Source organism: Mesoplodon bidens (assembly GCF_964165515.1).
Source record: "Mesoplodon bidens genome assembly, chromosome: 13".
Lineage (NCBI taxonomy): Eukaryota > Metazoa > Chordata > Mammalia > Artiodactyla > Ziphiidae > Mesoplodon > Mesoplodon bidens.
The window spans coordinates 63,048,090-63,069,062 of record NC_138169.1 but is presented as its reverse complement, the minus strand read 5'-3'; the positions used below and the strand labels follow the sequence as shown (position 1 = coordinate 63,069,062).

Here is a 20,973-nt window from a genome sequence, read left to right as displayed (position 1 = left end):
AGGGGCGAGTAGGCCCAGTCCTCCACTAGACCTCCTGTGAGTGCTCGTTGTTGCTGTGGGGATAGAGGCTAAACGTCCAGCGCTCAGGCCCATCCTGGCTCTGGCTCTGGCTCTGGTTCTCCTGCCTGCGGAGACTGCAGCCATGGGCGTGCTAACGGCCTTTAACTTCATGGTGCAGGTATCTCAGGGGCCACGGGGGTGGTGCCAAGAAGCCAGGCTCTGATTCCCCGCGCGTGCGCTCTTCACGGGTGTGGGAGGGCTTGTGCCTTCCCCTCTTCCTGACTTTTTTCCCTGCCAGCATCAGTCTCCCCCAGCTCTTCCTTTATGCATCTCTCTCCCCCTGTCCCTGTCCTCCTCCAGCTTCCCATACCCTGATTACTCCACCTCGGCCCCAACCCCACTCTTTGCTTTATTTCTGTCTCTCTCCCTTAATCGGCCATAATTTTTTTTTTTTTTTTTTTTTTTTGCGGTATGCGGGCCTCTCACTGTTGTGGCCTCTCCCGTTGCGGAGCACAGGCTCCAGACGCGCAGGCTCAGCGGCCATGGCTCACGGGCCCAGCCTCTCCGCGGCATGTGGGATCTTCCCGGACCGGGGCACGAACCCGTGTCCCCTGCATCGGCAGGCGGACTCTCAACCACTGCGCCACCAGGGAAGCCCGATCGGCCATAATTTAGAACTAAAGCCTATTATTCATAAATTAGTAGAAGTTTAACTTTCCCACTCATATATTTGAAAGGCAGAGAAGTGGAACGATATACATTTTCCACTTAAACACTAATTTCATAGCAATTTGGTTTATATCTCCCGAGGTTGAGCTCCTCCCACCCTTTAAATCCACATCTCTCAATACACAGTTGCCCCTCTGTGCCCCATCCGAGCCCCTGGGCCGAGGTGGCGTCCTCTGGCACTGCCCCCCTACCATGCTGATGTTGGGAAGCAGTAAGGACTGTAGGAGGATGTGGGGCTCAGACAGGGACGAGACCCTTGGCCTACACTGCTCCCACCTCTCCAGACTTTGACCAGGCCCTGAATGCATCTTATGCACCTGGACAGTGGTGGGGAGGGGGTGCAGATGGGGCTGTAGAGATGGGCTGCATCCCCAAACCCTCTTGAGTTGTTCTGGAGGCTCAGGGGCCCAGTGGGAACTGTCCAGCCCACAATCTCAGGCATGGACTGAAGAGGAAGAAAGGAAGCGTAAGAAGAATCATCATCATCTTCACAATAGTTTTAGCAAATTCCTAACCAAGAGCATACTGAGAGCCAGGCATTTTTTTTTAAGCACTTAAAAATGTTTGAGTCATGAAATTCTCACAACCACCTATGAAATAGCCACTATCATCCTCATTCTACAGAGGGTTGCCTGATAAACTGCAGAATGGCCAATTAAATTTGAATGTCAGATAAGCAATGGATAATGTTGTAGTATAAGTATGTCCCCAATACTAGACAGGACATACTTATATTGAAACATTATTACTTGCTTATCTAAAATTCCAATTTAACTGGGAGTCCTGTGATTTTATTGGCTAAATCTGGCAACCTTTGCACAAAGAGGTAAAGAAACTTGTTCAAGCTCACGTGACTGTAGGCAGCAGAGCCAGGATTCAACCCCAGTCTGGCTCTAGAGGTGAGTCCTCAGTTCCCGCACCCTGGTGCCTCTCCCCGCAGCCTTCTTTCCCTTCCGTCCAGGCGCCTTCCTTGCTCTGCGTTCAGCCTCTCCACTGAGGAGTCTACCTTGGACCTCCCTTCCCTGGGTGGTGCCTGCTGTCTGCTGTGCCAGCTCCTTAGCCATACTCTTTGCACCTTCCAGAAGCATAATTGGGTCATTCCATTAAAATCCACTAATTCAGCCCTTGGGTATGAAGCCCCTCCTATGTGTACAACATTCTCTGCCAATGTGGCCCTGGCTAACAGGTTGATTCTAGAAAAGGCTGGAACAGTCCCCAGAAGCCCCTTTTCCTCTAGATTCCTCCAATAGGACCCTGATTGAGGGTTTGCTGTGCTCCAGGCACTGCTACCCAGCCATTTTCAGTGGGGTTGTATGGAAACCACATCCCATGTTTGCTGTCTACTCCAGCCAAGTGACTAATGGGGTGACTCCCAGGCTAGGTAGGATGGGAGGGCAATGCTGGGGGTGTGGGGGAAGACAGGGGAGCATTTGGGCCCCATCATGGCCTCTCATTCCTCAGCCCATGACTACTGGTTCATGAGACCTTTCCAAAGAGACATCCCCCAATTCTCCTCACCCCCTGTCCCCACAGGTACTACTTTCCATGCCAGCGCTGGCTGGCAGTGGAGGAGGATGATGGCCAGCTGTCCAGGGAGCTGTTGCCAGTGGATGAGTCCTATGTGCTGCCACCAAGCGAGGATGAGGAGGGTGGGGGAGATGACAACCCCCTCGACCGCCTGACCCTGGAGCAGAAAGGTTTCCTAACCTAGAGCTGATTTCTCCCCTCCAGCACCCCTTTCCTCTGTCTCTCCCCGACTAGGTCTCCATCTTCCCTTCCCCTATGGGCTCTGGGCACTTCCTTCCCTGGGAATCTATCTGTTCTCTCATTCCTCCATGGCAAGAATGGGGAGGTGAAGGGGGCGTATTCTCACATGTCTAGCATACAGCTGAGTATAAAGTACATGGCCTAGCATGGAGTTATTGTCAGGAATAGAATGGAATGGAAGGAATGGAATGGAATGGAATAGAATAGAAGAGTTATAGCTGACTCTGACTTAGTCTTCTGTCCTCCCCTCCAGGCACATTATAGACTCTCAATATGAATATTTTTGTCAAGGGAAAGAGTGAACTTTCAAGAGTTCTATGATGCTTGTTCTCCCTTCCTTGAAACATGCATCCCTAAAACTTCCCAACCTGAAGGAGTCAGACCAGGGCTCCTGGCTGATGAGCCTCTGAATCCCACAGTCACCCCAAGTCTTCCCCAAGCATCCTACAACTTTACTGATTGAGGGTTTCCTGTGTGAGCTGGACGTGGGCTGGGGGGACCTCATCTCTGCCTTCAGGAAGTTTCTAGACTAAAGGCAACTGCAGAAGAACACATGCTACAAGTAAAGTGATTCATAAAAATAGCCAACACGAGCAGAGAAACATGCTCAGTACGTTTTCTTCCTCCTCCCTTCATGGGAGGTGCAATCTACCACTCACTTCTCCACACTCTTCTCCTGGCAGATAAATCTACCACATTCTCAGTGACCATAAAGACCGGGGACAAGAAGAACGCGGGCACCGATGCCAATGTCTTCATCACACTCTTTGGCACTCAAGATAACACTGGTAAGAGAGCAACGCAGGGCCGAGGTTCACCCAAGTTCCCCTCCAGGGAGACTGGGAGATTCAGTGCAATTTTCCAAGGAAATACTGGACATGACTCTCCCTCTTTCTCTCTTTTATTTTAAGAAACCATATTTTAAAATTCTCTTTATTATTTTATTTTATTTTATGAAGAATACTTAATATGCAATCTATTTTCTTACCAAATTTTAAATGTATGATACATGGTCATTGACTATAGGTGTGTGGTGTACAGCAGATCTCTAGAGCTTATTAAACTTACTAAACTGAAACTTTATGCCTGTTGATTATTAAACCCCCATTTCCTCCTATCCCCAGCTCCTGATAATTACCATTTTCATCTTTAATTTTATGAATTTGATACCTCATTTAAATGGAGTCATGCAGTATTCATCCTTTTGTGTCTGGCTAATTTCACTTAGCATAATATCCTCAAGAACCATCCACATTGTTGCATATTGGAGACTCTCCTTTTTCAAGGCTGTATAATATTCCATTGTATATATATACCATATTTTCTTTATCCATTCACCTGTCAATGAACATTTAGGATTTTTTCCATTCTTAGCTATTGTGAATAGCACTGCAATGAACACATGAGTGCTAATACTTTTCAAGGATCTGATTTCAATTCTCTTGGATATATACCTAGAATTGGGATTGTGGGTTCATATGGTAGTTCTCTTTTTAACTTTTTTAGGAACTTTCATACTATTATCCATAGCAAATACATCATTTTTCATTCCCACCAACTGTGTGCACGGGTTCCAATTTCTCTACATCCTCACCAACACTTGTTGTCTTTTGGTTTATTTGGGTTTTTTAAAAAATTTATTTATTTTTGGCTGCATCCGGTCTTACTTGCAGCACATGGGATCTTTCATTGCGCTGCCCGGGCTCTTTGTTGCAGAGCAAGGGCTTCTCTCTAGTTGTGGCACGTGGGCTTTGTAGTTGTGGCACGCAGACTTACTTGCCCCATGGCATGTGGGATCTTAGTTCCCGACCAGAGATGGAACCCACGTCCCCTGCACTGAAAGGCAGATTCTTAACCACTGGACCACCAGGGAAGTCCCCTTTTGTTTTTTTGATAGTAACCATCCTGACAGGTGTGAGATATCTCATTGTGGTTTTGATTTGCATTTACTTCATGGTTACTGACAATAAGCATTTTTTCTTATACTGTTGGCCATTTTTATGTCTTCTCTGGAGAAATGTCTATTTAAGTCCTTAGCCCATTTTTAATTGGGTTCTTAGTTTTTTTGTTATTGAGTTGTAAGATTACTTTATATATTTTGGTGATTAACCCCTTATAGATATATAGTTTGCAAATATGTTCTCCCATTCTGTATGTTGCCTTTTCACTCTGTTGTTTCCTTTGCTGTGTAGACACTTTTTAGTTTAATGTAGTCCCTCTTGTTAATTTTATTTCTTGTTGCTGTGCTTTTGGTGTCATATTCATGAAGTCATTGCCAAGAGCAATGTCATAAAGTGTTTTTTATGCTTTGTTCTAGGAGTTTTACAGTTTCAGTCCTTCTGTTTAAATCTGTAATTCATTTTGAGTTGATTTTTATGTACGGTATGAGATAAGGGTCCAAATTAAGTATTTGACATGTAGACATCCATTTCCACCATTTATTGGAGAGGCTATCCTTTCCCCATTGTGTATTCTTGCATGCCTCTGATTCTTGAAAGATTTCATGCAACTAGCCCCAACAGAGAAAGGCAATTCCTTTTTTCTTAAAAATCTCCCTGTGAGATGACTTGTCTGCCTGGGTTGTGAATGCCAGTTCTTTTAAAATTCTTCCTAAATCTTATTAAGTCAGGCCTACCGCACTCTGGGGGCAGAGAGCTCCCTGCCCTCTCTTGGTCCTCACTGCTGCCTCTACCACCCTACAAGTGTTTGGAAGCCATGTGAATCATCTTCCCTTCAGTATCCCCTCCCCAAGTAATGGTGCCCAATTCTTTGTCCAGGACTTTCTGAAAGTTTTTACCATTTCCTGTGCCGTTCCTTGAGGTGTCAATCTGTTTGCCTTTCAAAACTGTAGCAAAGGGGCTCCTCAGTCCAAACCGCGAGTGATCTCTTCTCTGTGTCTTTTGCCAGCTTTCTCCTTCTGTTCTAAAGGCAGAGGTAGCCCTAACTCTATCTCTACCTCAGTAACAACCTGGGAACCAGTGGCTCTTCCCAACCTCTAGTGAGATTCAGCCAATCGGTTCCATGTTACTCTCCGTATGAGATGCTCAAAGAGTCTTGGGGTCATTCTGGAGCCTCTGTCAAGGCAATTAGAGAAGGTGGCATATAGTGCTGGAGTCAGCCATCCACTTGGACCACGTGTCCAGCCATTCTGTCTGAGTTCAGAGAGGAACCAGTCCCTCAAATATGTAATCATCCCATATTTGCTCAAAACCCTGTGGGTCCAGAGCACTATGCCAAGAATTGCTGAAGAATGAAGGAGCTTAATCCCTGACTTTGTGGTGCTCATATTCTAAGTCAGCACTGTGGTGATATAGAGCATGGACTCAAGCTTGACTGATTGGTTTAAACTTCTGCTCTACCACTTATTAGCTGTGTGACCTTGGGCAAGTTCCTTAATCTCTCTGTGCTTTAGTTTCCCCCATTTGTAAAATGGAGATTATATTAGTACATGTCTCATAGAGTTGTGTATTTAATGAAATTGAACATGTAAAATATTTGAGACAAAATGACACTCAATAAAACATTTATTATTATTATTATTATTATTATTTACTAGGTTAGGTAATGCAGATATAGCGAATGAATCAGGCCAAAACTTATAAATGTATGTCTTTGCAATAGTTACTGAGCTATGGTCAATGAAATTGAGGGACCCTAACAACTGCTTTTATTTGCCAAGGGATTGCTATGTGTTAGGCACATTCTTGAAGACACAAGTCATCATCTTATTAAATACTCACAACAGCTCTATGGGGGAAGACTATCCCTTTTGACATTCGAGGAAACCAGTTTCAGAGAATTAAGTAATTTGTCCAAGGCCATCCAGATGCTAAGTGGCAAAGCCGGGCATCTAACCAAGTTCTGTCTGACTCTTTGTGCACTGAAACCAGTCTGCAATGAGTCTAGATTATCAGAAGACTTCCTACATGAGGTGGGACTTACAGGGTTAAGGCGACTTGAAAGCTGAGGCAGGAGGAGATGGTGATGATGCTGAAACCACCTTAAATTTCAGACTGACACGCAGCCAGAGTCCCAGGACAGATAATGTATGTGAGATGGCTGGTCAGGGGCATTTGAAGCCAACCCTCCATCTGTCATCCAGAGAAGAGTCTCCGGAGAATTCCCACATGCCCCATCCCTGCAAGGGAGGCCCTGTTTCCCCAGGGAGCATGGGAGGGTGGCCCTGTCATGGGCTCCCTCCCAGCCATGGAGAAACGTGGGGATTGTGAAAGGGGAGCACACATTGACTTAGGGCCCCACCACTTCCTCCTGGATGACCTTGAATAAGGCACTTAATTTCTGGGTGTGTCTCCTTTTCTTTAGATGCAAACTGGAAATAAAAATATGTATGTCAAAAGATTATTGTAGGGCTTCCCTGGTGGTGCAGTGGTTGGGAGTCTGCCTGCTAGTGCAGGGGACGCGGGTTCGAGCCCTGGTCTGGGAGGATCCCGCATGCCGCGGAGCGACTATGCCCGTGAGCCACAACTACTGAGCCTGCGCGTCTGGAGCCTGTGCTCCGCAACGAGAGAGGCCGCGATAGTGAGGGGCCCGCGCACCGCGATGAAGAGTGGCCCCTGCTTGCCACAACTAGAGAAAGCCCTCGCACAGAAATGAAGACCCAACACAGCCATAAATAAATAAATAAATAAAAAGCCAAGCCTTAAAAAAAAAAAAAAAAAAGATTATTGTAAAGCTTAATAAAAGGACATACACACACACACACACACACACAACACACACACAAAATGCCAAAGACACCTAGTGGATGGTAATTGTACAGTCTAAATTTGATGAAAGTTCAGAAATTTGGTCATTATGAGGAGAGATGAAAAAAGGTGGTCAGACTAGGTTGGAAGGTCTCAGGCCCAGCCAGTCACGATGGGGTCATTTGGTTGGCAGGAATGACCCTCCTGAAATCCTCCAAGACAAACAGTGACAAGTTTGAGAGGGACAGCATCGAAATCTTCACAGTGGAGACCCTGGACCTGGGAGATCTGTGGAAAGTCAGGATCGGCCATGACAACACAGGTCTCTGCCTTCCCTCTCTCTTTTCCTGGCTAAGAACGTGAGGACCATGGGCAAGTCCCCGTGAGTGTCTAGGCAAGAATCTTAGGTAGACTTGGATGTCACCTGCCTTCCATAATGACACAGCTTCCTCAGTCCCTTCAGTCTGGTCGGGTCCTGGCTGCACACAGAGATTCTGGTCTAGTTGATCAGGGAGGGGCCAGGACACTGGTGACTTTTAAAGCTTTCCCCCAAACCGCACTCTCACAAATTTCAGTGGGCAGCCAGATTTGAGAATCCCTGATCAGTGGTTCTCAAATTTGAATGTGTATCGGAGCCATGTTTGGGGGCTTGTTAAAACACAGATTTCTGGGCCCCACCCACAGCCTTTAGTTGGAGTAGGTCTGGGGTGGGACCCTAGAGTTTATGTTTCTCACCAGTAATGCTGAGGCTGCTAGTCCGGGGGCTCCACTTTGAGAACCACTGATGGAGCCAGTTCTTCCCAGAACCCACTGACATTGAAGCCAGACAAAAGCTGTGCCCAAGTTTGTTCTCTCTCAGTAAAGCAGACTCATTTTCTTGGTCTTCAAACCATATCTTCTAAGCCTGAGGAAGGAGGCCTTCCTCCTTCCCTCTGGGACTGAGGGACAGGGTCTCTGCCTGGCTTCCATTTCTTTCTTTAAACCTGAGCACTCATTTTCCCAGGGAGGAGCATCGATCCTTCACTAGTTTCCCTTGCCTTCATGCATCACAAACTGAGGCCAGGGAGCCCAGTGTTTCGCCCCATCACTGGGTGAAACTGTGGAGTCCTCGTTAACACAGGCTCTCTCTGGCATCTCTGGGCTCCCTCTTTGGAACACCTTCCACCTTGGACAGTGTCCTTGCTTCCCTCCCCTCAGACTCTCTGCCTCCTGTCATCTCCTCCCCATGCTCCTTTGCTCTTGCTAATTTCACTGACAGCAGGCTGGAGTGTGATCCACCTTCAGCTGCGTGCAGGGGAATCAGTTCAGTAATGCTGTAAGCAAAAGGGAAGGCATGTTCACGGTGGAGCTATAAGCACCAGCCGTCGAGTAAGGAAGGATGTTTGGAGTCCCTGAAGTTGTTCACAGGAAACCATCTGTGTAGAGGTCTTTGATGAGTTCTGTGTCTCCTTCCCTCCAGGCAAGGCTCCAGGCTGGTTTGTAGACTGGGTAGAGGTGGACGCCCCATCCCTTGGAAAGTGCATGACATTCCCCTGTGGCCGCTGGTTGGCCAAGAATGAAGACGATGGTGCCATCGTCAGGGACCTCTTCCACGCGGAACTTCAGACAAGGCTGTATACACCATGTAGGAATCTTGCACAGCAAGGCTGGGCCTCCTCCTGCACCCCATTGCTCACCACCCCAACTCAGTCCCAGTCCATCGTCCGGTGTTGACCCTTGGCCAGGAGCACCTTGGAAATTACCCTGGCCCTGTGCTGGCTGTGGACAGAGCCCTGGACCCAGGGAAAGGAAATATGGGATGTGTTCCACACTGCACCCCAAACTAGCTGGTGACAACAGGCAGAAAACCTGACTTCTCTAGAGTTCAGTTTTCTTGTCTACAAAATAGAGATAATAACGTAGAATAGTTGTAAGACCTGAAAGGAAGAAAAGATAAAGGTCTAACAGTGAAGGATCATTATCAACCCCTTCACCAATCCTCATTCCAGTCATTAACACACCAAAGAAATCACCACTATAAGATTTTGTCCTGACTGGGGGGAAAAAGAACTTTAAAAAAGGTAATTGTAATTCCTTTACCAGCTAAAGGAAAGGAGGAAGTGGAACAACTAGGTGAAGTTTTGACACTTCCCTTCCTCTATCATCATCAGAAAGTCTGTGCTGAGGGGTTGAGGGGCAGGCCAGTTGGAGCCAGTGGATGAGTAGCAAGGGGTGGGAAGAGAAGAGAAAGGACTCTCTCCACTGTAGACTGGCTGATCCAATTGGCTGTTGTTCCCTGAAACATAATGCTCCTGTGTATAAAGTGTCTAGAGCCAAGGACCCCATTGAGGACACTTTACAAATGAGGAATCCAAGGCTTGTAGGTGACTCGTCCAGGTCACACAGATAGTCAGGCTAGAGCCTGTGCTTTCAGCCAGTCTGTTGTTCTACTAGCTCTGTGATGGGAGAGGCACGGAGACCCTGGTCTGAGGTGACAGGAGCTTTCTGTGGGCACTAGGCATGACAAAACACCTTCCCTCACTCTGTGGTTGCTAGGCAACCATGTGACATTTCAGATCCCTAGGTAGCAGCTCCCAGTGAAGGGACCATCTGGGGTGGTGGTGCTCGTGAAGAACTTGACCTGCCTGTGTCCTGTTTTCCCCTCCCCTCTGACTTTGCCCTCTGTCCCCCACCCTTAGTTGTCCCTTACGAGATCACCCTCTACACCAGTGATGTCTTTGCCGCTGGGACAGACGCCAACATCTTCATCATCATCTATGGCTGCGATGCCGTGTGCACACAGCAGAAGTACCTATGCACCAACAAGAGGGAGCAGAAGCTGTTCTTTGAGAGGAAGTCCGCCTCCCGCTTCATAATGGAGGTACCTGGGTCTGGCAGGCTGCCGGGGGAGCCAGGACTGGGGGCGGGATGGGCCAGAAGACAAGGAGAAGGAGCCCTTTGTCCAGAGTCTGACGTGTGCCTTCCCTCCGATGCGCTGCTGTGAGTGAGGGAGACAGGCAGTCCATCCAATCTCTCTGAGCCTCAGCACATCTGAGTAGCCAGGAGGACAGTGAACCTGCCCTTCCAGGACCAGTGTCTGAATCAAAGGTGATCATGAGTGGATAGGGCTTAGGGAGCTAGAAGCACAATTCCAGTTCCATTGGGGCCATCTCCAGTGCTACCAACAACAGAGACACGTGGAGAGAGCCGGCTTCCAGACTTTCTCATCATATAATTGTCTCCCGTTCATCTGCTAAGCTATGGCCAATCCTCTCATATACAAGAGCATCTGTATATTCCTCGGTTCCCCCTCAACTCTGGCCTGAGAGTTGTTCGAAGGTTACTGTGGATGTATGTCACCACATCCACACCTTGGTATTCTCTGCACTCAATCCCGTGCCTCCCTGTGCACTCCACTGTGTGCCAGGTGGGGTGGGAGAGACAAGGGAAAAAGAGGACCCTGACTATGCCTACAAGGGGCTTGCAGTCCAGCTGGAGAACTCCAGATCTCACACGAGGCTAATGAGAGAGTCTGGCGATCATCATAGTAACTGATGCTGGGGGTAAGAAGGCACCGTCATAGGGCTTTACCCATATTAACTCACTTAACCCTCATAGCAACTCTGTGCTTTAATTATCCCTGCTTAAATATGGGGAAACTGAGGCACAAAGAGTTTAGTAGCTTACATGAAATCACACAACCAAGGCATAGTGGAAGCAGGATTCAAAGCCAGGAGGACTGGCTCAGAATATGTGCTCTTAGCCGCTGTAGTAGATTAGTCCATGGTGATGAGGGCAAACAGTGGGGCTGGCTGAGTGTGCTATAGGTGTTCAGAGATGGGAGACGGCTCCCTGGAAGTGGTGGTTTTGAGCTGGACCTGAAAGTGGACATAAGTGGGAACAAGGAGGGAAGGCATTCCTAGCAAGGGGAACATCATGGCCAGAGGTGGAAGTAGACACAGCAAGTGGCTTGAGGTTTGGCCAGAGGGGATAGGATGAGAGTGATGCGATTTGGGTAGAGGACGAGATGGAGCAAGACTTAAAGGGGATGACTCTGAACGACGAGAGATGGGAGCCTGGGCTCTCCAGGTAGTGGGGACCTTTGCAGTTGTGCCCCTTATTTTCTGGTGGGAAACAAAGTCCAGAGCCCCTTCCTGCTTCCTCGGGCTGTGTCTGCCCTGGGGGACTCCCTTTCCCCTCCCCACCTTCTCTGGGAGCAGTCAGCACTTGTGGGAAGTTTGCCACCTTGGTGGAGTTTTTGTTTGTTTGTTTGTTTGTTTTTTGCGGTACGCGGGCCTCTCACTGTTGTGGCCTCTCCCGTCGCGGAGCACAGGCTCCAGACGCGCAGGCTCAGTGGCCATGGCTCATGGGCCCAGCCGCTCTGTGGCATGTGGGATCCTCCCGGACCGGGGCACAAACCCATGTCCCCTGCATCGGTAGGAGGACTCTCAACCACTGCACCACCTTGGTGGAGTTTTTTAACAAGGAAAATTCAGGGGTGATTCATCTATGCACACAGAGCAACACCTCACCCACCCGAGATGTCATGGCGTGTGTGTCATCCAAGCCTGATGCCGTCAGGGGCCCGAGCTGTGATGACACCTCAGCATGGCTTCCGGGGAGTTTTATCAATGAAGTCCGCCTAATGGGCAGCTATAATTTGCCAGCAATTTGTTGCTATCTTCTTTCTTTTTTCTTTTCAAATCTATCTGGGAGCTGGGTGTATGAGAGCTTAGAAACAAATGAGATCGCTTTGTGTCCCTGTCTCTCCATTTCTCTTTTCCAGTTGATCTTCAGATAAGAGGTGGAGCACTGGATTGCGAGCCATAACCCTGGGTTCTGGTTCTGCTCAGCCTCTAACTCATGAGCAAGCCCCATCCTCTCTCTGTGGCCTCATCCTCAGACATACGGATCGGCTGTGCAAATAACAACAATAGCTAATATTTACTGAGCACTTCCCATGTGCCAGCCTTGTCCTCAGCACTTGGTGTGTGTCAACTCATTTAATCCTCATCACCATTCCAAGAGTTAGGCTGGCGAATTATTCCATTTGCCAGCTGCCTGGCAGCTCAGTGTCCTTGAGTGCAGATTCTGTGAGCCACAATCTCACCCGTAGCTTCCTGTTTCTCCTGTTGTCAAAGGATAAGGCCCTGTGAAATCACTGGTCTCTGTTTAATGACTCAGAAAGCCTGGGGGCTCGTGGGGGACACCACTTCTCTGATGATGCATGGGTGAGCTGGCCAGCGGGGAGTTGGAGTGGAGCTGAAGGGCAGCCGAAGCAATGACAGTTATAGCGTCTTGTTAACTCAGGGCGTCTCCAGCAATGTGGCGCCGTATTGGTCACTTGGAAGGAGAGAATCATTGACAAAAAGAAGCACGTCTGCGACCTTAGATGTAGGAGTGACCTCGAAGCGTTGCTCTGCCCATGCCTCTGCCTTCAGCTGAGCAATCTTCCTATTTGATAGATGCGGCAGTTGAGGCCTGGAAGGTCAAGTGCCTTGTCTAGATCACACAGCTCGTAGGGCTGCAACTGGGAAGGATGGAGGTGGGGTGGGAATAGGGGGAGGTTTCTCAAGCAGTGCTGATGGGCCTCCCCATGGCTGCTGACTGTGGGTGGGTGTGTGCGGAGGGTATGCAGTGATGGGAGCTGTTCTAGTTCATTCCCAGGTCACATCTGTCTAGGGTTATAGAGGCTTTGCATTTGATGAATGACTCAATCACTCATTCAGATGCCATTCACTCATTGGGAGCTCTCATCCATCCTGGAGCCGTCTCTCTGTAGCACTGAGACCTTGATGGAGCAGGCCAGGCAGGTAGCTTTGCACAGTTGCTACCAGGAAACTCAAGTCTGCACACCCTCTTTAACCCCCAACTGTCAAAGCAAAAGGCATGAATTCCATGGACGAACCATGAGCCAGAGCACCTGGGTATTACCATATTTCCCTACCCTGTTTTCCCTTTACCCCAACTTCCTTGTTTATATCCACCTGTGATTGCCCAGATCCCCATAGGGCTGAGGCAGGGTGTGAACTGATACATATGGCACCATTTCAGAAGAGAATATGACACATGAGAACTGGGAGAGGCCCTGGAGTGGGACCTGGTGGGATGATGGAGGGCAGCCTGGCAGAGAGAGAGCCGTCGAGGCAGGTGCCAGCTGAGTAGCTGCCTCCCCTTGTGTCTGGCCACCTCCCTGCTTCCTTAGGGGGCTCCGAGGGAAGAATCTGGGGATCAGTCACTCCTGGCTCAGTTCCTCCCTTGCACCTTATGCCCATAGGCTCCAGGCAGGAGAGACGGGAGATCACAGCTCCCTGAACTTCAGGGACTCACTGTGGCACGCACATAATCAGCTTTTTCATTCAAGGGGACGTTCATACATACCTTGGTGGTTAAGGTTCAGCACTGCATGTGAGAGAACCCAGCTGACTTTGTCACACCCATTTTTCAAATGAGGAAACAATCATTCTTTCATCCTTCCAGCCAATAGTTATTGAGAACCTAGGTTCTGGGTTTTGGGGATGCAGTGATGAGCAAAACAGATGTGATGCCTACCCTTGTGGCTTTCAGTTGTAGAGAAGAAGGTATCACACCTTCTTTATCACATAGGTAAATGCAAACTTCTGAGAACTGCTGTGGGGGGTGGTTATAGGGTGCTGTCAGACCCTATCATGAAGAGATTTGACTTTCTTAAGGGGGTCAAGGGGGTTCCCTGAAGAAGTGATCCTTGAGCTGAGACCTGAATGATGAGGTTGAACAAACACTGGTTTAGGTAAAGAAGAGAAAGGGGAAGGGGCAGGGGGAGCATGTGCAAAGGCCCTGTGACAAGAGAATGTAGAGTTTGAGGGACTGGGATTTGAGGGATATAGAAGAGGAGTGGCTGGAGATGAAGGGGGCTCTTGGGGGCCAAGGAGAAGGTAAGGGTGGCAAGAGAGGGCATGGTCAGAACTAGAACTCACCTCCTGATACCCCCCAGGCCGTTCTTAAGCCACTGCTAGAAGACAAGGAGCTGGGCTCCACCATGAAAAGGGGCGGGGCAGCCTCCCAGAGCTTGAGTGAACTGAGTTCTGAAGTCTAGGCTGATGTTAAGCTTGGGGGGAGGAAGGGAGGTATGAGCACGGCATAGGTAGGGGAGGGCGGGGGCTGGCTTGACTGGACAGGAGGGACACACTGGGAGAAAGTGACCCCAGGAAGTTCAAAGGGACTCACGGGTGGATGCCCTGGGGAGGTAGGGTTTTGCTGAAGTTGTAATTTCCAGGACCTTTCAGCCAACATCTGGTACATTTTCTCCTTTCCGAAGTTAGAAGACGTGGGAGAAATCATTGAAAAAATTCGGATTGGCCATGATAACACGGGCATGAATCCTGGTTGGCACTGCTCCCACGTGGACATCCGCAGGCTCCTCCCAGATAAAGACGTGAGTTTCTGACTGCTCTGTCCTGCTGTTTCTTTTGTCCCTTTTCAGAAGAGATTAAAGACAGATTCTTTACAAGAAACGGTAGCCTTTTTTAAGTTGAGATAAAATCATCTAAGGAAAATTCAGCCAGTTCACTCCGAGTGCAGGAACGAACTCAGGTCCAAGGCAGAATCTCTTAGAACATGGTTTATGGGTCAAGAAGGAGGATCTGGGCAACCATGTCTCTGCTCCCCACCCCCAAAGCCATACTACCAGTGAGTGACCAAGTAGTGTCCTTCCTGCAACTCAAGGTCGACTCAGAAAAAGAAACCCACCTAACCAACTTGGAAAACATTCCCAAACCACAAAATTCTAAACCTAGGAAGCAGCTGTCAGTCATGGCTGTGGTGTGAGCTGGGAGCTGGGAGCAGTTTAAAAAAAACAGAGCTTCCTCCCCTTGCCTGCTGAGTCTGTGTCTCTGGGATGGGGTTCAGATAACTATTTTTAAGTGACTCAGGTAACTCCACCTTCAAGAGCCTACTCCTGACATGGTGTGGAAAGTGCTTTAAGTAAGACTGGATCTGCTGGAATTGGGGCAGGCCGGGGGGGCTCCTCTGTGGCTTTTGTATGATCAGTGGGGCTCCATCACCCTTGTCCTTGGTTGGTCCCCATGAGTGTTGACATGGTGATGGATGACTGAAGTTGGCGGTTTCCACATTAAGGGCTCAGTTTCCTCCTTCCTCCTCACCCCAGGGCACAGAGACCTTGACCTTCCCTTGTGATCGATGGCTTGCCACCTCAGAGGACGACAAGAAGACCCTTCGAGAACTGGTCCCTTATGATATCTTCACTGAGAAATACATGAAAGATGGGTCTTTAAGGCAAGTCTACAAGGAAGTGGAAGAGCCTCTGGACAGTAAGTGTGGTGTGATCGCCCTCATCACTGTCCGCAGAGCCCTCCCTGTAGGGCACCTGTCCTGTGCTGGGCGGAGCCTTTGCACCCAGGAGGTAGAGTCTATAATTACCTTCACTCCATAGAGAGGGCGACTGAGGCTCACAGAGGTTACATAACCTGCCGAAGTTCACTCAGCTAATAAATGGCAGGGCTATTCTTCAGAGGTACTCAGCTATCTCACTCCAAGGTTTGTGCTCAGATCCTTTCCTGGTCTGACAGTGTGATCATACATCTAAATATGTGCTCTTCTGTCCTGGACTATGCTGGTCCTTGTTCTCTTCCTTGCTTAGTTAATTTGGCTACTAATCTGCAGGGCTTGGTCCACTCTGCTCTTGCTGGATCCAGCTGTCCCAAGTGAGTATGAATCAAATAGCATCCTGGCTTTGTACAGAACTGGAGCTGTGGTGTGTTTGTTCTCAGGGGCTAGGTGCAGCTTCAGTGTCCAGGGTCATTGGTTTCTTTTCTGTTTGTGCCAGTTTGCTTGTTCTCATTGACGAGGTTTTTTTCTGCCTGACCACACACTTCTTGCTCTCATTCCTTTGCTTTTGAACTACCATTTTCTGGTTCTCTTCTTACCTCTCTGGCTGGCCCCTGAGCGCCGTTCTCCCTTCCCTTGCCGGGTGGTATTGCTCCAGGCTCAGCCCTCAGCCTCAGCTGAGCCTCTGCTATAGCCCTCACATTCCCTTTAGTCCGAGTTGCCATTTGCTTAAGAGATAAAAACAAGTGTTGCCTCAATAACATGCCTTTCCCTACCCATATCCCTTTCTCCAAATTTGCTTTGCTATTGAATCTGGCGGATAGTTCCCTCTTCTACTTGGATCCCGGAGGATGCCCAGGAAAGCTGGCCCGGTGGCACACTGGGCTGTTCTATATTAACAACATGCCACAAACCCACTCTGTGCTGGGTGGTGTTTCTAGGGAAACATCTTTCCACGGAGAGCTGTGTGGCCTTGGTGGGACAGGGAGGGAGGAGGATCCAGAAAGAGCAGGATTTGACTGCGTGACCACATTGCTCAGCTCCCAGAAGCTGAATCGGTTTTCCTAATTCCCAAAGGACTGGAGAGAGTGGCGGGGGGGCGGGGGTGGGGAGAAAGGGGCAGGAAGGCCATTTAATCACAGCCCTGGGGACACAGCACCCCACTCTGGGACGAGGGCTCCTAGAAGAGGTCCCGCCCAGGTGTGAAGTAGGGCTGAATGCACAGCCAGCAAATGGACGGGGAGAGAAAATGAGGGGGGTGGGGACAGTCGACTGTCGTGTCTAAACCGTGGCAAGATTCCTAATGTTACCTCATGTCAGTATTAGCCAGACAGGCGTAGATGATGTTTGCTCTTTTCGACACGAGAGGATTTGTTTAATGCCCACGTGAAATGCTGGCCAGATTCTGAGCTGAGCCGAGCAAGGTGGGGGCGCTGGTTCCTGTCCTTGAGGGGACAGGCCTCTGAGAGCAGTTCTCCCAGTGCGCCAAGGAGGTTTAGCCAGCAGAGTGCTGGGTGGGGCGGCAGAGAAGGGAGGATGGGAAAGGGGGCGTAGGGAGGGGGCGGAGTTCAGGATTGGATGTGAGTTTGTGCTCTGTGGTCTAGTCAAGGTGGACATGGGGGCGTGGGTCCAGAGCACAGGAGGGAACTGGGCTGGAGATGCAGCCGCGGGGAACTCACAGAAGTCAGCACCCGGAGCATGCAGGGTAAGAGCTGCGGGAAGTGGGCTGACCTGGGAGATGTGGGCATCCGAGGGGTAGGCAGACGATCAGGAACCTAAAAGCTGCTCAGGGAGCAGCCAGAGAGGTAGAAGGAGAGCAGGAGAGAATAATGCTGTGGAATCCAAGGATAAATGAGGATAATAATAGGAACCGTGTTGTGGGCGTGAGCATGTTCCATACCAACGGGTAAGAGCAGCTCACATCACCTTACTCTCCTACATTTAATTACACGTGGTTTTGAGCCCACTTGCAAGGGTTGGTAAGAAAGTCCACCTCAGTCACTGCAGGGAGGGGGCATCCCCTTTTCTAGGGTCTTATAAAAATCCTGAGGCTCACATCAGGGGCCTGGCCCTTAGTCCAGGTGGGAACAGCCTACACCTGTGGTCTCCTGCCGCTCGGTGACGCTGCTGCTGCTTGCTCCCCGCCGACACGCAGGTTTCATCTCTCTGGATGGCCAGCAACGCTTCTCCATGGACCCTGGCTTTGTCAAAAGACCCTCTCTCTCTCTCTCTCTCTTTTTTTTTAAAATAAATTTATTTATTTAGTTAGTTTTGGTTGCTTTGGGTCTTTGTTGCTGCGTGCAGGCTTTCTCTAGTTGCGGTGAGTGGGGGCTACTCTTCATTGCGGTGCACAGGCTTCTCACTGCGGTGGCTTGTCTTTGTTGCGGAGCACGGGCTCTAGGCGCTCGGGCTTCAGTGGTTGTGGCTCGCAGGCTCTAGAGCGCAGGCTCAGTAGTTGTGGTGCACAGGCTTAGTTGCTCCATGGCATGTGGGATCTTCCCAGACCAGGGCACGAACCCGTGTCCCCTGCGTCAGCAGGCAGACTCCCAACCACTGTGCCACCAGGGAAGCCCCTGAATAACTTTTAATAACTGTCACACCAGTATTTATTGAGCCCTTTCCAAAGGCCATAGGAGATAAAGGAGTGGGTGGCAGTGACTGTGGCTTTGGTGAGGGGGGTTTCCCTGGAGTGCTGGGGGCAGGCTGGTTGAAGAGTAAATGAAAATATGAAAGACACTGAGGGGAAGCTATTCTTTCAAAAATATTTTATTTTTTTCCATAAACCGTTTAGAAGGATCTGGCATTAATACCGGTCAGCCTCACATGGGAAAGCACCTTACTGTCAGTGTGTCACGGTAGATAGATTTAGTGACCACGGTGTGCATGTGTGTCAGGCAGTTTCCTGAGTCTTTCCCCCAGAAGCTGTAAGCAGCTGGAGGGGTGGATGGTTTGAGGGGGCTGGAAAAGTCTCCATCCCTTGGGTCTCTTAGAGGTAAACTTCCCACTGGTGAATCCACTCCGACCTGTAGCAGAATGTGCGTAAGGGAACAGACAAAAGGAGGACACTGAGTTCTCCTGGAGTCCTGGGCCACAAGCTGAATACCGCCTACAAATCCAGTTCCCCCAAACCTAAACGCCATCCCTTTCTTCCCTTTGTCCGGCTGCCCACCCAGTTGTGCTGTACTCGGTGCAGATCTTCACAGGAAACGTTCCCGGGGCAGGGACGGACGCCAAGGTCTACATCACCATCTATGGCGACCTCGGGGACACGGGAGAGCGGTACCTCGGCAAGTCAGAGAACCGCACCAACAAATTCGAGAGAGGAACGGTAGGCGGAGCCCGCTGAGTTACCCCGCCCCTCTCCTCCCTGTTGCGTTATCATTATGGGGGGTGGGGATGAAAGGGGCCAGCTCTTCTTGTCTTGGAGCTTTGCAGGATGTCATGCACCCTTATGTGGGCATTTGCCCCCCACGGAGTCTGTTCCCCTTCTCTCAGCCCACGCAGGGTCCTGCATGTGGAGTAGGGGTGGGACTTGAGCAAGCAAGAGGCCATTTGAGCCCCAGGTTGCTGGCTGTAAGGAACTGGGTTGCCTTCAAAGAATCCAGCTCACTGCAGTGGGTCATGAGCGTGCAGTGGTGAGCGCCTGCAGAGCGGTGGCGTGGCCCGGACGGCAGCCTGAACTAGGGGTCTGGAGGCCTCGTTCTGACGTCCACACCTTACATGGCTGAGCATCTCTGGCCTCAGTTTCCTCATCTGTGAAATAAGGAGGCTGATGTGAATCAGCTGAACTGTGTTGTGCAGAGGCCCGGGCAGCACCGAGGCCCACGGGAGCCACAGAAGGGTGGGGGCAGCAGACAGGCAGCCACTCCTCCCGCACGGGTCCACTCTGACCTGGCCTAGCTATTGGAGTGCCAAGCAAGCCCTCTCTTAAGCAAGGGGCTCTGTGGCTACAGAAAAGCCTTGAAAACCACACCACTGGATGATGTCCGAGGCCCTGCCAGCTCTGACCTAACAGTGGTTTTACAAAAAAGAAGATATCCGACCAAACTTGCCTTCCCGCCAGCTTGACCTCCCTCTCCCCGCCAGAGCTTCCCTCTCTGGAAGGTGCCCCTGCCGCCTTCCCCCTTCACTGCCCCTCGGCCTCTCCTCCCGCTCCGTTCACCGAAATCTGCCGAATCCTCCCAGAACAGGCTACAGCTGTGGGGATGAGAGCAAGGTGATTGGCTCCTAACTGAGTCTGCGGCCCTCCCTGTGGCCGAGTGCCTGGGGAGATTCCCCCATCAACCAGTGGGTGTTTATCAGGGGTCTCCTTAAGCCCGACCCCCAGCCAGGCATGACCTTTAGTGCTGAAACATTTGCTACTTGGTGAGGAGGAAAGTAGCTCTGGGCCAAGGAAAGCAGGTGTCACTAAGCAGGTCTGCAGGTGGTGGGTAACTCCAGGAGCCAGGCCCCCTGGAAGGAGCCCCAGCCTGACCTCGAGGTCTGGGAGGAGTCAGGCCCCAGGGCTGCCTTTGCTCTATCATCCGAATATGAACCCATTACCTTTAGCTTTGGTTTACTGCTTCTGGAATGGGAATAGCTACTTAGACCCCTGAACTGAAAAACTGGACAAGAGATAGAAGAGCACTTTGTATCAGGGAGAAAAAATTTATCACACACACACACACACACACACAATACAGTTGTTTGCCACACTTACAAGGTAGCTATTAGGAGGTCTATTCATTTTGGAAAAATAGAATGACAAAGAGGTCAAGTGACTCATGTGGTGTGCCTGACTCTGAAGTAGAGACGTTATTATCAGGCTGACTCACGTATGCTGCTCTGGCACGTGGCCATGCCATGCGGCGCAGGCATGCCCAGACCTGCGGCTGGGGCCAGATCACATGCGTTCAGGTCCTGTCTCTGACACTGACTAGCTGTGTGATCCTGGGCAAGTTCCCTAGCATCTCTGTGCCTCAGTTTCCTCCACCATAAAATAAGTTCACTGAATTAAAACATGTGAAGTGCCTAGAACCATGCCTGGCATGAAGTTAGCTCCTTGTTAGTGCTGGCTGTTGTTGAGGCTGGGGAGAGCCCACCTTTCCTGTAGCTCATCACAGTGCCTGGAAAATGCACCATCAGACAGCAGCGTGTGCCATACGGATGATAGGTCGCTCGTTCGTGGCTAAATCCACAGGGCCTAGCAGAGTAGGCGCATAAATATTTTTTGAGTGAATAAGTGAATGAAGGTATAAATGAAGGTGATGCAATCCATTCTCCTCTGTATTTAGATTCAGATTTTTTTCTCTCTTAGCAATTATGACTTCACAAGAAAAGTCTCTGCCTCATCCCTTTCTCTTCCTTCCCTCCTGTGTTGATGTCCCACTAGGGGAGCTGCAGCTACTTCTGCCTCAGTCACTGATGAGTTCGGACTTTAAGTTCACTGCTGAGCATCTAAAAGCTTCCACTTCTCTACTTATTTGCT

General features: G+C 49.9%; 1 protein-coding gene across 3 annotated transcripts in view; it reads left to right on the top strand.

Annotated features, from left to right (window-relative positions):
• The window catches only part of LOXHD1 (lipoxygenase homology PLAT domains 1), a gene marked incomplete at both ends in the record, with an annotated part of 203,543 nt that overhangs the window by 113,129 nt on the left and 69,441 nt on the right, over positions 1–20,973 (top strand). For all 3 annotated transcript variants that reach the window (XM_081252599.1, XM_081252598.1, XM_081252597.1), the window contains 8 exons: positions 2,263–2,426; positions 3,180–3,284; positions 7,396–7,524; positions 8,662–8,826; positions 9,881–10,062; positions 14,479–14,595; positions 15,328–15,490; positions 18,680–18,834. In XM_081252599.1, coding sequence (XP_081108725.1) covers positions 2,263–2,426; positions 3,180–3,284; positions 7,396–7,524; positions 8,662–8,826; positions 9,881–10,062; positions 14,479–14,595; positions 15,328–15,490; positions 18,680–18,834 — 1,180 coding nt within the window. The remainder of the gene's footprint in view (positions 1–2,262; positions 2,427–3,179; positions 3,285–7,395; positions 7,525–8,661; positions 8,827–9,880; positions 10,063–14,478; positions 14,596–15,327; positions 15,491–18,679; positions 18,835–20,973) is intronic.